The sequence below is a fragment of the Marmota marmota genome, unplaced genomic scaffold, assembly GCF_001458135.2.
Source record: "Marmota marmota marmota unplaced genomic scaffold, marMar, whole genome shotgun sequence".
NCBI lineage: Eukaryota > Metazoa > Chordata > Mammalia > Rodentia > Sciuridae > Marmota > Marmota marmota.
The window spans coordinates 12,282,324-12,297,337 of NW_026000075.1; the positions used below are offsets into that span (position 1 = coordinate 12,282,324).

Sequence of the window (15,014 nt, forward strand, 5' to 3'; positions counted from 1 at the left end):
ACATAGCTCTGTTTGTTAAATTACTATATTTTCTTCTATAATCCTTGTATTATTTTTCCATCAAAACACTTTTATTTACAAATTACAGTTTCTTGGTGGTTCCAAATATTTAAGGTAGAGAGATATACTTATTTCTTTAGAGATGAAGTTTTGAAAGATAAGAGTGAATTATCAAAGTGAAATCAGTATGTTTTTTGAAAGACATTTATAAAAGCATTAAAGTTTTTAATTGACATTTGGGTATAAATGAGATATGTTGAGGGTAGATAATTTAGAACTAATAAACAAATGTTCCTCAGTTTATTTAGGAAAGGGAGACAGATGGGAATAATGGACTTTATTGAGGTAAGTTTGGCAGTCTTTGTTATTTTTAGAATAGTTATAGTTACAAGTTAAGCAGAAAATGTGATGTGTAGTTTCCTAATGATCTTTTGAGCAAAACCTCCACTTTGCTGTTTTCAATATTTTAGTTATTGCATTTAGATTTCTTTGTGCTGATCATGCCAGATGTCTGTGACAGATTTGTTTTTGCCTACTTCTTTAAACTTTTTAACTTACTTTGCCTTTACATGGGAAATTGGAAGAAAAGTATGTATAGTTAGCCTTAACTATAGAGAATGAAAAGTATTTTACAGTATTCTTTGATGGATTATTTTTTAATGCTGTTTGTATTATAACTTCATCCTTTAAAACACTTTCATTATTTAAAAAAAATCAGTTCAGTGTATGATAAGCTTTGATTCCTTAAAAGGTACTATAGCAAATAAATGTTTGAGTAACATGCTGACAGCATTAAGATGAAAGTGACAGTTTCAGCTTTTCTTTGGAAGAAAAGTAGTATCTACTCAAGAAAATGCTATCCACATAAAATTGAACTGGTTAATAAAAAACATACTTGTCTAAATACGCAGGATTAATTCCCCAACCACTCAGACACATTAATGGGGTACCAGAAAAGTTTCTTTCTTTCCTTTTTTTTTAAAAAAATTTTTGGTTAACCCCGAAATGTCTTTCTAGTTGATTTTCCCTATATTGGGTATTAACATCATTTTTAAAATTACTATTATCAAGAACAGATATTAGCATTGTTATACTGTATAATAATAAATGATTGCTTTCTTCTGAGACCATACATGAGGCAAGGAATCTATTTTGGTGAAGCAGTTTTCCAGATGTAGAGTTATAAGAGAATTATTTTAATAACATTACCTACTTAGAGGCTGATTGAGATAATTCAGAATATTGCACTTGATATAAAGTTATCAGTAACAACAGAATTTTTTATTTTTATATATTGTTTTTGCCATACCTGTTATCCAACCCAGGGCCTTGTACATAATAGGCAAGTACTCTAACCATGTGCTACACCCCTGGCCTAGCTAGTAATGTAATTTTTAAGTTTTAAAAAAGACTAAAAACGTCTGGGGTTGTGACTCAGTGGCAGAGCGCTTGCCTAGCATGTGTGAGGCACTGGGTTCGTTCCTCAGCACCACATATAAATAAATAAAATAAAATAAAACAAATACAGGTTCATCAACATCTAAAAAATATTTTTAAAAAAGGACAAAAAAAAATTGGGGGCATTATAATCATTTAAAAAACTTTTTTTTTTAGTAGAGGCTGGGGCATATTTTTATTTTTATTTGTAACTCTCTTTCTTGTTGTTATGTGTACCTATGAAGTTTCATCTATAAACATGACTCATGCTGGATTCAGAAATCTTGATCACTTTAATTTTATATAGTTATCAAAATTTTTATTATTAAAAAATGTTAGATGTCACAGTTATTTTGTGAATATTGTTGATTTTTACTGGAATATTAATCAGTTTCGTTAAACAATTCTAAAAAACTCATAATCCTTTATAAATTTAGGTAAAAGCCTAGCACATTTATAAGGAGGGAGGTGAACTGTTTTGTAGCTTTGTTTTTAGTGTCTTTATCATCTTTCATAAATAAATGGTTAAATAAATAATAAATGATGACCAGTTAAAATACTTATATTATAATGTCTCTAGAAATGCACTTTGAAAATTAAGCCTTCAGTTTAATAAGTTAGTTATTTCTATTTATAATGCTTTTTCTCAGAGATCTTTTGATTCCATGTTCTCTTTTAAGTATAATCTTTACAGTTAAATAACAGGGTAGTTAAAGTTTTAAAACCTTTCCCCCATAAATATGGAACAATATTAAAAAACTAAAATATACATCCAAATGGCTTAGTGTGTGTGTGTGTGTGTGTGTGTGTGTGTGTGCGCGCGCGCGCGCATGTGAGGGTTTTAAAGAAAGTTATATTTTGCATACATGACTAGCTTGCAGATTCATTAATTCTTGAGTAGAACAGAAAAGGAAAGATAAGTTGCATTTTTTTTAAAGCTTTTGGACATTACTTTTCATAGTTTAATCTTTAGTTCACAACATTATGATAAAAAGAACCTGGGATATAGTTTTAATGACAGTACTTTTCCTGACCTATTATATTATTTTGGAAATTTGCTTAGTGTGCTTTTGAAAATTCCTGTTACCTACTTGGACTTTGACAAGTAGAAATTAAAAGACACAGTAGTAGTATTCTTGAGATTGATATTTGATTATAGTGAAATCAAAACTTTTTAAAATTCTCAAAATTAAGAATATGCTTAGCTTTGACTATTATTATTTTGGAAAACTTTTGGCCTAGATAACTGATACACAGCTGGATTTCAGTGAAATATTAATCAAGTATTATGAAAAACTTCATTTGAGTGATTATAAGGTTTTCCTTTCAACTTGTCAGAATAGTCATTTTTACTGTTTTAAAGTTTAATACACTTAGAATTTAATTTTTTAAAATCAATAATACCTCATTAAATGTATTTTTGGAAACATTTTAAGGCAGTGTGGTTTATCATTGCAGGTTTATCAAGTAGAAGATGTGTGTGAAGAAGAAATGCCAGAAGAGTCAGATGAATGTGTCCGGATGGATAGAACCCCACCACCACCCACGTTGTCTCCAGCAGCTATAACTGTGGGAAGAGGAGAAGATCTGACTTCTGAACATCCTTTGTTAGGTAAGAAAATGTCAGCATATAGGGGAATTTTTCTATTTGATTAACGTGAGTAATGAGAAGTATTTTTTTCAACTAGAGATGGTATTAAACTAATTTGTTGCTGTGGTTAACTATAGCAAAAGGTAGATTAGAAGTCAAGATTTCAAAAGATTTTATTTTCCTTCTTGGAAAACTATTTAACAGCAGGGAAACTTTGCAGTTTATATATTTTTCAATACCACTCAAATGAAAAACATGCCTTTGCAAATCTTCTAATTTTCAGTCGCTTACGCTTATACAGATGTGTTTCATATGCCTATTCAGATTCTTGAATTATTTTCATCTTAAAAGTTAGAATAAATAAAAATTCTCTCAAAAGATTTAAATTACACTTTCTAAAAATCATAAAGCATTCTAAATCATACCTGATATTCACTTATTTGTAATCAAGAAGACCAAGTGCTTTTAGTTTCTTTAATATTATAGTACTTTTCTTAAAAGAGACATAAGTTTTTAAAAATTCTTGCATTTAAGTAAATTCTTATTCATTAATTCATTACTACTTATGAATTCAAGTACATCTCCTGAACATCCTTCCTCACAATATCAAAGTTCTTGTGAACCTTAGGTATCTTATTGAAATATTAGTTTAGCTTACAACTCAGTGTCTCATCTTAAAACAGATAAGTTCCATGTTTGTTTTTTTTTTTAATTTATGAATATTCTCTCTGGATTGGGGGTTGGCAAACTAGTTCACTTTCAGATATCTTCTGCTGCCTATTTTTGCATGGCTGAAGGTAAGGAGGGTTTTTAAATTTTTGAATAGTTGAAAAAAATCAAAATAATCATTGTTCATGTCATGTGAAAATTATTTGAAATTCAAACTTTATTGAACATAAAGTTCTGTGAAGCATAGCCATGCTTATTTGTTCAAATATTATCTATGGCTGCTTTTGTGCTACTATCCACAAAGATGAGTAGTTGCAAAGACCAAGTGGCCCTTCACTGAAAACCTGCTGACCTATGAGCTAAAATATATCAATATTGGTTTTGGCTTTTTTATAAGTATCCTATTCTGTTGAATATCTCCTGGCCCTCATGATTGTTTTCAATTAAGAAAAACTACTGTAATAGGCATGGAAGCCAAATGTAATGGGACACTGGCCCTGTTTTATACCAAAGGAACTCTTGCCCTCTTCTCTTCTTTATCATGCTACATCCTCTTTCCTTCCTTTCTCTCAAGCTTTTATTTCCTAACTACTAATGTGGATCTCTGTAAAGTATAAAAGGTGAAAATTAGTTTTCTTGTAACTTTTTCCTCTTCTGAATATTGAAAACATATAGTCAATAAAATTATATAAAGTAAGATGGATTAACATTATTTCCTTTTATATTCAAAGTAATACCTCAAAGATAGATTTAAGTCTGTAATATCAAATATATGTGGTTTTTTTACATGAAAAATGCATTTTGATGCTAACAGTTTTTCTGGAGTTTTGATTTAAAAAGGAAAAATATAAGTTTAATTGAGTATTAAACATTCATTGTGACTGTGATTTAGTTACAAAATAAGCATCACTAATGATACTAAAACCAAATTTAAACATTTTTTGCAATGTTGAAACAATATCTTTACATATTTTCCTTAGGAATATATTCTGAGTTCCTGTGGATGCATATTCCTCTGGCTAAGTTGTCAACTACAATATAGTTATTTATCTTCCTTTAATTTCCTTCATACTTTTCACTCTTATATTGTACATGGGCAGTAGGTGGGGACAGGGGAATACAGGTTGATTTTTACAAACTCTCATCAACTAACTTGTGAAAATAGACTTGTTTCATCTAGGATTTAGTTTTTCTAAATCTTTTTTTCTAAGTAAAAGTATGCAAAAAGCTAGGAAAAGTTTTTAGCTTTTGAGTAGGAAATGAGCTGCTGAATAGACACTAAAGTCTATAAAATAGCAAAGTTATATAAGTTAAGATTTTCTAAAATACTTGCCTTAAATCTAAAAGGTTTCATAATTGTGTTTCTGTTCTATGGTAATATGTCACAATGTTTCTCATGATTTGGTTTTATTTTTGTCTTGATGGTATTAGGAATTGAACCCAAGGGTGCTCTACCACTGAGCTATATCCCCAGCCCTTTTTATTTTTCATTTTGAGACAGGGTCTTGCCAAGTTACTGAAGGCTTGAGTTGCTAAGGTTGACCTCAAACTGATGATCTTCTTTCCTCAGTCTCCTGAGTTAATGGGATTATAGGCATATGACACCACATTCAGCTGTTTTCAGTTTAACAGTTTTTTATAAATTGGCAATTAATAGGCTTCATCAAAAAGTCAGTAACTTACAGCTCTATTGCTTTCTTTCAATATTTCTTTATTTTTCTTTCTTTCTTTTTTTTTTAAACTGAGGTTCAAATCCAAGGGTGCTTTACCTCTGAGCCCCAGCCTTTCTTTTTTCTTTTTTTAATTTTAAATTTTGAGACAGGGTCTGGAGGCTGGCCTGGAACTTATGATCACCTGCTGCAGCCTCCTGAGTCTCTGGAATTACAGATATGAGCCACTATGCCTGGCTTACAGCTCTATTTTTAACAAAATTTAGGACTAAGATTTAAATATACGATCTAAAAACTAATTAGAATATACACCAAGCAGTATTTTCTTTCTTTGTGTTTTTGATGTGGTACCGGGGGTTGAACTCAGGGGCACTCAACCACTGAGCCACATTCCCAGTCCTATTTTATATTTTATTTAGAGACAGGTTCTCACTGAGTTGTTTAGCTCCTCGCTTTTGCTGAGGCTGGCTTTGAACTTGCGATCCTCCTGCCTCAACCTCCTGAGCTGCTGGGATTACTGGTGTGCGCCACCATGCCTAGCCCAAGCAGTATTTTCTGAACAAACCAAATTATACTTAATTATGTTTAATGCAGTATGTCTTAATCCATTTTGTGTTGCAAAATATAACAGAATACCACAAACTTGATCATTTATATTGAGCAAAAATTTATTTGGCTCCTGATTCTGGAATCTGGAAAGTTTAAGATCAAGGGGCTGCATCTAATGAGGACCTTCTTGCTGTGTCATAACAGGGTAGAAGGTATCACATGGGTAAGAGTATGCATGCAAAGGGGAGGTCAAACTCACTTTTATATCAGATCCATTCTGGTGATAAGAAACCCACTCCTAAGGTAACAACATTAATCAAATCTTGAGGGCTTTGCCTTCAGGATCTAATCACCTTTTAAAGGTCGCACCTCTTGTCAGTGTTATATTGAGGATTAAATTTCCAATACATGAACTTTGGGATTCAGACTATAGCATGCCACTTTGTATTTCTAAAGTAAGGAAGTATCATAAACCTATAAAGGATATTAAAATTTTATTTTGTTTCAGTTCCCCTATAGATTAATTTTATCTTTCCAACAGAAAAGAGAGTTCCCTTTCAGAATTTTTGTGTTTTTTATTATTTGATATATGGGATAGGCGTTTTGTGGAATATTTTTGATAATACATATGTACAACTGTATATGTGTTACTAGAATTAGCATTTTTTATTGAGTTTTTAAAGATTGTGTGACCTTTCTAGTGTAGTTTACCTTTGTAAATTTGGTGGAAGTAAGTTAATTTATGACTGTAACAGTGCCATTAAAAACTACATAGTGATATTTATCATGTTGGTGATATTAATGGTGAATTGTTAGTGTTTCTATTGCTTGTTTCATTCATATTAATTAATTAATTAATTAATGGTGCTGGGGATTCAACCCAGGACCTTGCATGTGGTAGGCAAGTGCTTTATTGTTAAACTAATCCCCAGCCTGAATTTCCATATCTGAGATGATATGCATAGGATTACTACCCTATTTTATTAGTTTATTTTAAATTTTTTTGTGGCACTAGGGATCAAACCCAGGACCTGTGCTTGCTAGGCAAGTCTCTATTGCTGAGATAGATCCCTAACCCTACTACATATTTTTTATTTTTGGTACCATGGATTGAACCCAGGGCCACTTAACCACTGAGCCACATCCTCAACCCCTGCTACATATTCTATTAGCCGAGTTTTCTATTCTTTGGGGATTCCTACTCTTTCTTCTACTGTACCTAACTGGGTTATATTTTGAGTACCTTGATAGTTGGTATCAGTTCTTTTCATACTAATGGTGGAGAAGAATTAACAGAGCTGTTAAGAGCATGATGTCTAGGACCAAACTGCCTGGCTCAGTATCCGAGCTCCATTGCTTATTTGCTATGTGCCATTAAGGCAGGTAATTTAAGATGGAGATGATAATAGTATCTACCCATAGGCTAGCTGTAAAGATCAAATGAGTTAGAATATGTAAGGCATTGAACATAGTGCCTGGCATATGAATTGCTCAGAAGATATTATTATTTTCTTCAGACATCTATATTCACTGATATTCTTAAATAGCCACTGGTTCCATCTTTCCACTTTAGTATAGGCAGTAAAGGGCTGGTGCTACCAAATGGGCATAAAGTACCCATCATAGCTGTCAGGACCATCTTACTGTGGTCCTCAGAATTTGAAGAGAAAGAATCATAGGGATCCAGTCCAACATTTTGCATTTGACTAGTGCTGCAGTGTCCCAAAATTGACACATACAGTGCACATATATAGTGCCATTGAAGAGGGAGGTATCTTATTGCTTGAAGTTAAGAGTGATGGCCTTTGTGATATTCTGTGGATTTCATGATCCTTTTTTTATTTTCAAATTATTTATTTGCCTTTCTATCCATACCACCAGGAATATAGAAGTAGGAACATAGGGAATTTAATACCTGTGTACTTTAAAAAACAAACAAAAACCACCACCCATTTTTGTAATTACTCTTTGAGTTGATATTCTAAAACATTTCCTGACTTACAGGGCAGTTTTTTTTTTTAAGCCATGTGTGGATGATAACTTTGAACAAGTTGACCTCTTTTATAAAATGGAGATAAAAGTATTTCTACTTTATGATCACTGTGCAGATTAAATGAGATAGTAAATACTAAGTTCTTAGAACAGTTTTTGCAAATAACATATTGAATATTATCAATAACAGTGTTTATTCTTGAATGCTTTTTAAAGACTTGCATGGACAAAATGCTATAAAACAATTTTTTTTTTTTCCAGAGGAAGTGGAATTACCTGCTGTGGCATCAGTCAGTGCTTCAGTAATTAAATCACCATCAGATCCTTCACACGTTTCTATTCCTCCACCTCCACTCTTACTTCCAGCTGCTACCACAAGGAGTAATAGTACATCTATGCCCAGTAGCATTCCCAACACAGAAAATAAGCCTCCACAGGCTATTGTTAAACCACAGATCTTGACTCATGTTATTGAAGGCTTTGTGATTCAAGAAGGATTAGAGCCATTTCCTGTAAGTAGCAAGCATATTTGTGGGTTTTTAAAAAATTATTATTATTCACATAACATTATTTTTTAAAAATTGTCTATTCTTCTATAAGAGAAAGCTTGTAATTTTATTTCAAAAAAAGTTGACTTTATCTGGAATTTAACATTCTACACACTTTACATATGTAACTTCCAAATATATTTCTACAAATTTTATGCTAGCTATTTAGATGTATAAAGTAAGGAAAAAAATGAAAAAAATTCAGAGTATAGAGGCATTACATCTGAAATTTTTAGAGACAGATAGTTGGAAGTTTACTTCAACAAAATAAACCTTTTCATTTTTTCTTTTTGACGGAATTGAAACAACACTTAGTACATTATTTTAAGAATGGTATTTTCTTTATGTGATTTTTTTTGTGAGTTTTAATTTAGATACAGACAGTATTAACTTCTCAGTGCCCTAACACTTGAAGTTTACCAATTTATCATTTATAATTACCAGATAGTTTTCTTCCTAAATTTCAGCCTTTGACCAGATTTTTTAAATGCTTTAAAATGTTCACCTCAAAATGGAGGTATTCTATCACTATGAGTTTTACAATTTGAGATTAGCTGTAGCTGTATGTAATTTATATGATAATATCTAGAGATGAAAATTTTTCCTTAGAAAATAAATCAAGGACAAGTAGACATGTAAAAACATAAACTTCTCTTGAAGATCTTTGAATCATCTATTTTCAGATTCATGGGTGAAATTTTTTTTTTTCAGTTGTAGTTGGACACAATACCTTTATTTTATTTATTTACTTTTATGTGGTGCTGAGGATCGAACCCAGCGCCTTGCACGTTCTAGGCAAGCCCTCTACCGTTGAGCTACAATCCTAGCTCCGAAAATCTGGTATTTTGATAGTTGCTTTTGTGGTGTTTTCTGCATGTGTATATGTGTGTTAATTTGGATTTCTTAATATGTTGGTATTGTAGATGGAGGAAGTCTTTTCTCCCTACTTAAACAAAACCATATGTGTAATTAAAACGTTTTTTTTGGATCCTGATTGTGCTGCATACTGACCGATTTTGTAAAGTTATTCAACCTTTCTGGTCTTCATTTTGCTTGTCTGGGACATGGAGATGTTTCTTTACTCTTAGGGTTGTTGTGAGAATTAAACGTGCATACATTATTCTGTGTAGTGACTGACACATAATAGCCATAACAATTATTCTTTATTATCACTAATGATAATTAGAACTTTTGTTTTCCAGATTGCACAAGCAATATACATGTTCTAAATGAGAATTTGGGAAATGTATAAGACCAAGTAATATCACAGTGTGTGTATGTTTATATAATCAGAATTGTCATTATTACCTATATAGTCCTACTTTCACATCATAAATTTTGTGCATTTATCATTCCATATCTTTTTTTAAAAGAGATCTTTTTTAAACTTTTTTTTTTTGGATACTGGGGATTGAACCTAGGGTCACTTTACCATTGAGCTACATTGCCAGCCTTTTTTATTATTATTTTGAGACAGAGACTCACTAAATTGCTGAGGCTGACCTCAAACTTGCCATCTTCCTGCCTCAGCGTCCAGAGTCGCTGGAATTACAGGTGTGTCCCACCATGCTGGGCTCCCTTACCATATCATTAATAACACTTTGGAAAAATTTTGTAAGGTTTCATAATCCACTTTATTGACAACCATAATTTATGTAATCCTCCCATCATTGTTGTATTATTTTAACGTTTTCACTGTTGAAATAGTTCTGTGAGGCTGGAGGTATAGGTTGTGTACATGCTCTGCATGTGTGAAGCCCCCCACCACCACAGAGAAGAAATTCTGAAAGAATTCCTTTTATATAAACCTTTGTCCTCCTTTCAGTAATTTTTTTAACCTAAATTCATAGAAATAAGATTATTTTATCATATTACATATAGCCAAATGACCTGATATATATTGTAAAATTATTTTATGGAAAGATTAAATTTATTCATCTGTCAAAAGTATATGGCTTTGGCAGCACTGAATATTAGTTTCTCCCCTTCAGGAATAACTTCTATAAATTTTTTTGAGGCAATTCAATATCTTAATGAAAGAAACAAAATTTTAAAAATCTGTTTCATTTAAAATGCTGATAATACTCTAAAGTTAATTTTAGAAATTTTCATTAAGCTGTGATTTCCTTATGTGTAGCTGATACAAAAGATTTAACCAGCAGTCTGGAGAAGAAAGATATTCTAACCATCCTCTTTTCTTTCTTTCTTTTTTTTTTTTTTTTTGGTACCGGGGGTTGAACTTGGATGCTCAGCTACTGAACTACATCCCGAGCCCTATTTTGTATTTTATTTACAGACAAGGTCTCACTGAGTTGCTTATTAGTGTCTTGTTGTTGCTGAGGCTGACTCTGAATTCTTGATCCTCTTGCCTCAGCCTCCTGAGCTGCTGGGATTACAGGCATGTGCCACCTCACCTGGTATCTAATCATCATTTTTTAGCTGAAGGCTTACCTGGAGAATCAGTAAATGTGTGTGTATGTGTGTGTGTTTAATTTCTCCTGAAAATAGTTCTGAGTATTCAAATGAGTATTCATGATAATCAGGTAACTAAACATTGTGAATATGCTGTTGATGTTAATGTTAACAATGTTTGAGGACTTTCCTTTTGTGATTTCAGTAGGTTAGGTTGCTGACCTACTAGAAGTTAGGAGACTTGGGTTCTAGACCTGATTTTGCTTTTATAAAGCAATAACCTTAGTCCATTTAAAGAGTTTCCTTATCTGGGGCTGGGGTTGTTGCTCAGTAATAGAGTGCTTGCCTAGCACGTGTGAGGCACTGGGTTCGATCCTCAGCACCACATAAAAATAAATAAAATAAAGGCATGCTGTCCATTTAAAACTAAAAAAGAAAATTAAAAAAAGTTATAAAATATACACAATGTGGGCTGGAGGTTATAGTTCAATGGTAGAGTGCCTGCCTAAGCATGTGGGAGGCCCTTGCTTTGCCCCACTACTTAAAAAATATATTGTTCATCTTTTATTTGTGTTGCATTCAGATGGAAAACACTAAAGTTTCTGAAGGAAAAAGATTAGTCACCACATAGTACTTGAGAGAGAATTGTTTAATTGAGTAATGTTTTTTAAAGTTAACAAAAGAGCTGGGGGTATAGCATGGTGATGGAGCTCTTGCCTAGCAACCTCAAGGCCCTGGAGTTTAGTCTCTACCACCACAAAACAAAAACAACAAAGGAAACCCATCCAGCTCCTAAATGTACTAATGGTTATAGCCTTGCTTGGTGTTGGGCAGAACTACTGAAATATTCATAATGTAGGATAACCTGCACTATGTTTGTATTAATTCTGGAATTACTAAATCAATTACTTGCCTAAACTAAGACACTAGTTTCCATTTCACAAAGACTTTGAAGCCTTTGCTCTGCTGGTAACTAAAAATAAGGTGTTTGTGTTGAGACTTCACTCGCCTGTAATCCCAGTGGCTCTGGAGGTGGAGGCAAGAGGATTGAAAGTTCAAAGCCATCCTCAGCAAAAGTGAGCACTAAGCAACTCAGTGAGACTCTGTTTCTAAGTACAATACAAAATAGGGCTGGGAATATGGCCCAGTGGTCAAGTGCCCCTGAGTTCAATCCCCAGTACCCCCCCTCCACACACAAAAAAAGAGACTCCTTAATCCTTAGTTGAAAAATGAAGCACTAAATGAATGGAGCTGATCACTGAACAAGTAAATTTTCACAAGTATTGTTCATTTCAAGAGATATTTTAATCAAATTATTTCTAGATATCTTTTAGAGATTATTTCATTTTATTTTCTTTCCTTTTTAAAGGTGAGCCGTTCATCTTTGCTAATAGAACAACCTGTGAAAAAAAGGCCTCTTTTGGATAATCAGGTGATAAATTCTGTTTGTGTTCAGCCAGAGATACAGAATAATACAAAGCATGCAGACAATTCTTCAGACACAGAGATGGAAGACATGATTGCTGAAGGTGTGTGGATTCACTTAAAATACCCTTTAACTTGTACTGTTTGAAACAGGACATGGAATTTTACTCTTCACAGATTTTTACTTAAAATTTTGCATTTTTATTCTCATGCAGTACATTATTTGACTAAAATAATGAGAAAGCTAACCAGACCTGTAGTGACCAAATAATTAAAATAGCAAAATTGGTGTTAATTTGTACAATGTGTTTGACATTTGGGAAAAGTTTCATCATGTATAAGAGAAAATAATTGTAAGTTTTGCATCAAAGCAACAAATTCTTCTTTTTCTTTTCTTTCTTTTTTTTTTTTTTAAAGGAAACTTAAGTAATAAATACCATTTTACTGAATTTGCTTAAAAATTTAGAGCTTCTGGGTTGTTTGGCTTTAGACTTTCCATATTTTGATGGGTGAAACCAGGTTGTATTGAAATTATATGATGGATATACTCTTCAATCAATAGGTGATTACATTTGTTCAGAGATAAAAATATCACTAAACCTCCTTACTGTCAAAGAATCTTCTAAAATAGACTTTATTTCAATAATGAATAGTCCATGGAAGTCAAACTGGTATTCAGAATGACTGAAGGAAAACACAAATAAACACAAAGTTTTTTTTTTTTTTTTTTTTTTCAAATGAGATTCTGAAGGTCTACTTTTGTTAGACTATTATCCTTAAGCCATATATCTCTTTGGTATCTCCCCCTCTCACCAGCAAAAACAGTTTCTTGTTCTTCATAAGGTATTCTAACCTGTTATCAGGTATTATATATTGTTTTGTTAATGTTAAAATAACAACTTTGAAGCAAAGGTTTGGCTGTAGCCTGATCTTGGAACAACTGAAGAAATGGACTCTTTAGGGTTGTATCAGTAGTGTAGTGGTTAAGTGAGAGGTTCTATCTCTGTTATAGGCTTTTCAAAGTTCGATCAGGTGATAAGCATAACAAATATAATATATTTGGGAGTTCTGATATTATGTCCCAGGAATGTGTTGGTAAGATGTTTTGACTGGGACACAACTGTGTCACAACTGTCAAAATCATCCCTAAGTCATTGGAAGGAATGATTTTTGTGTTTTTTTTTTCAATTGTGTTGAGACTGTTTCTTCCTTATTGCAAATAAATTGATGACTTCTGCTTTTGAAGTCTAAAAGTCTAAAGACTTTTAGAATTTCCTTAAAATAGCCCCTTAGGGGCTGGGGTTGTAGCTTGGTGTTAAGAGTACTTGCCTAGCATGTAGGGTTTGATCCAGAAAGGAAGGCGGGAGGGAGAGAAGAAAGGAAGGATGGACAGATGGACCACTTTTTAGTTCATGATTTTAATAGATAATATATTTGGAGTCCCATAGTGTCAAATATTATTTCAGAGTATGTTTTTCTTACTGCCTTAAACTGGGATAATGTGAGTGGCTGAGCTTACAGAGTACATGCCCTTCATATTTACATTTTTAGAGTCCCTGACTTCATCTTAATAAGTCTTTATTAGAGTAATATAGAAAGAGTACATATGAGCTCATAGCTAAATGATTTAGAGTGCTTTTTAACTGCATATTTTATATGACTTAGCATAGGAATTATGATGCAAGAAAATGGTAACATATGATAGATTTACAAATTTAACAGGTTTCACTAAAGTATTTCTTGAGCACTTATACATCTTATTACTTTTAGTTCTTATGCGAAAAATAGGAAATGGAACTGTCACATTTTTCATGCCTATTGTCTTTTGGGCACTCATTTGTTACTTAAGTTCTTTGGGAAAGGTATTGTAAGCTCCATTTTACAAAGAGAAAACTGGGTCATGAAGATTAAATTGTTTGCTTATAGTGACTGCTTCTGAGTATTTGAGGATTTAGTTTGGAAGCTTCTGTAGGTTCTGGCGTATGGTCTAAAGAAGAAAATGTAGTGGTAGAAGGAGAACATTCTACTTTAATGGGAAGCATGATGAAAAAATTATCAGCTGTTGAGAATTATGAAACAATTTGTGATTTTTTTAAAGGCTTAATCTGTTATTTTTTATTAAATACAATATAACTAATAGGAACTGTTTTACAATTAGATATATTTATCTTTATATGTTCTATCATATATCCTAGCAGCTCTTTTAGAGTTATTTTTATATGCTCTTTTAATATCAGACATATCAAAATTGCACAATTATGAAGTTATCCTCATACTTTCAGCTAGAATTAAGGCTTCCCTACTATATATCTCCACAGCACAATTTTTTAAAATTCACATCTCACACAGTTTTTTGAAAGTGTTCTTTGTGGAGGATAGTGATTATGTCTTATTCATCTTTGTTTCTCATAGTGTTTATAAAGTTTTCATATTTTAGACATGCTGGATCTTAGCAAAATGAACCTTTAAAAATGTTATACTCAGGCTTGAGATATAGCTCAGTTGGTAGAGTGTTTGCCTCGAATACACAAGGCCCTGGGTTCCATCCCCAGCACCACAGGGAAAAAAAAAAAAAAAAGGAAAAATGTTATACTCATTTATATAGAGAAAAAGTCCATATGATTTTTTTTTTTTCCATATGATTTTTATGTGGAAGAAGGAGGTGGTTGTTTTTGAAGGCTTTGGCTCTGCCAGAGGGACTATGAATTAAAAAGCAATGGA

The 15,014-nt window shown here is 32.5% G+C and overlaps 1 protein-coding gene across 10 annotated transcripts in view; it reads left to right on the forward strand.

Annotated features, from left to right (window-relative positions):
- The window catches only part of Phc3 (polyhomeotic homolog 3), an 81,476-nt gene that overhangs the window by 49,692 nt on the left and 16,770 nt on the right, over positions 1-15,014 (forward strand). For all 10 annotated transcript variants that reach the window (XR_007351651.1, XM_048814310.1, XM_015494280.2 and 7 more), the window contains 3 exons: positions 2,896-3,049; positions 8,170-8,420; positions 12,238-12,397. Coding sequence is in view for 9 of the 10 variants with exons in the window: in XM_048814310.1 (XP_048670267.1) it covers positions 2,896-3,049; positions 8,170-8,420; positions 12,238-12,397 (565 nt within the window). In the remaining variant the exon portion in view is untranslated. The remainder of the gene's footprint in view (positions 1-2,895; positions 3,050-8,169; positions 8,421-12,237; positions 12,398-15,014) is intronic.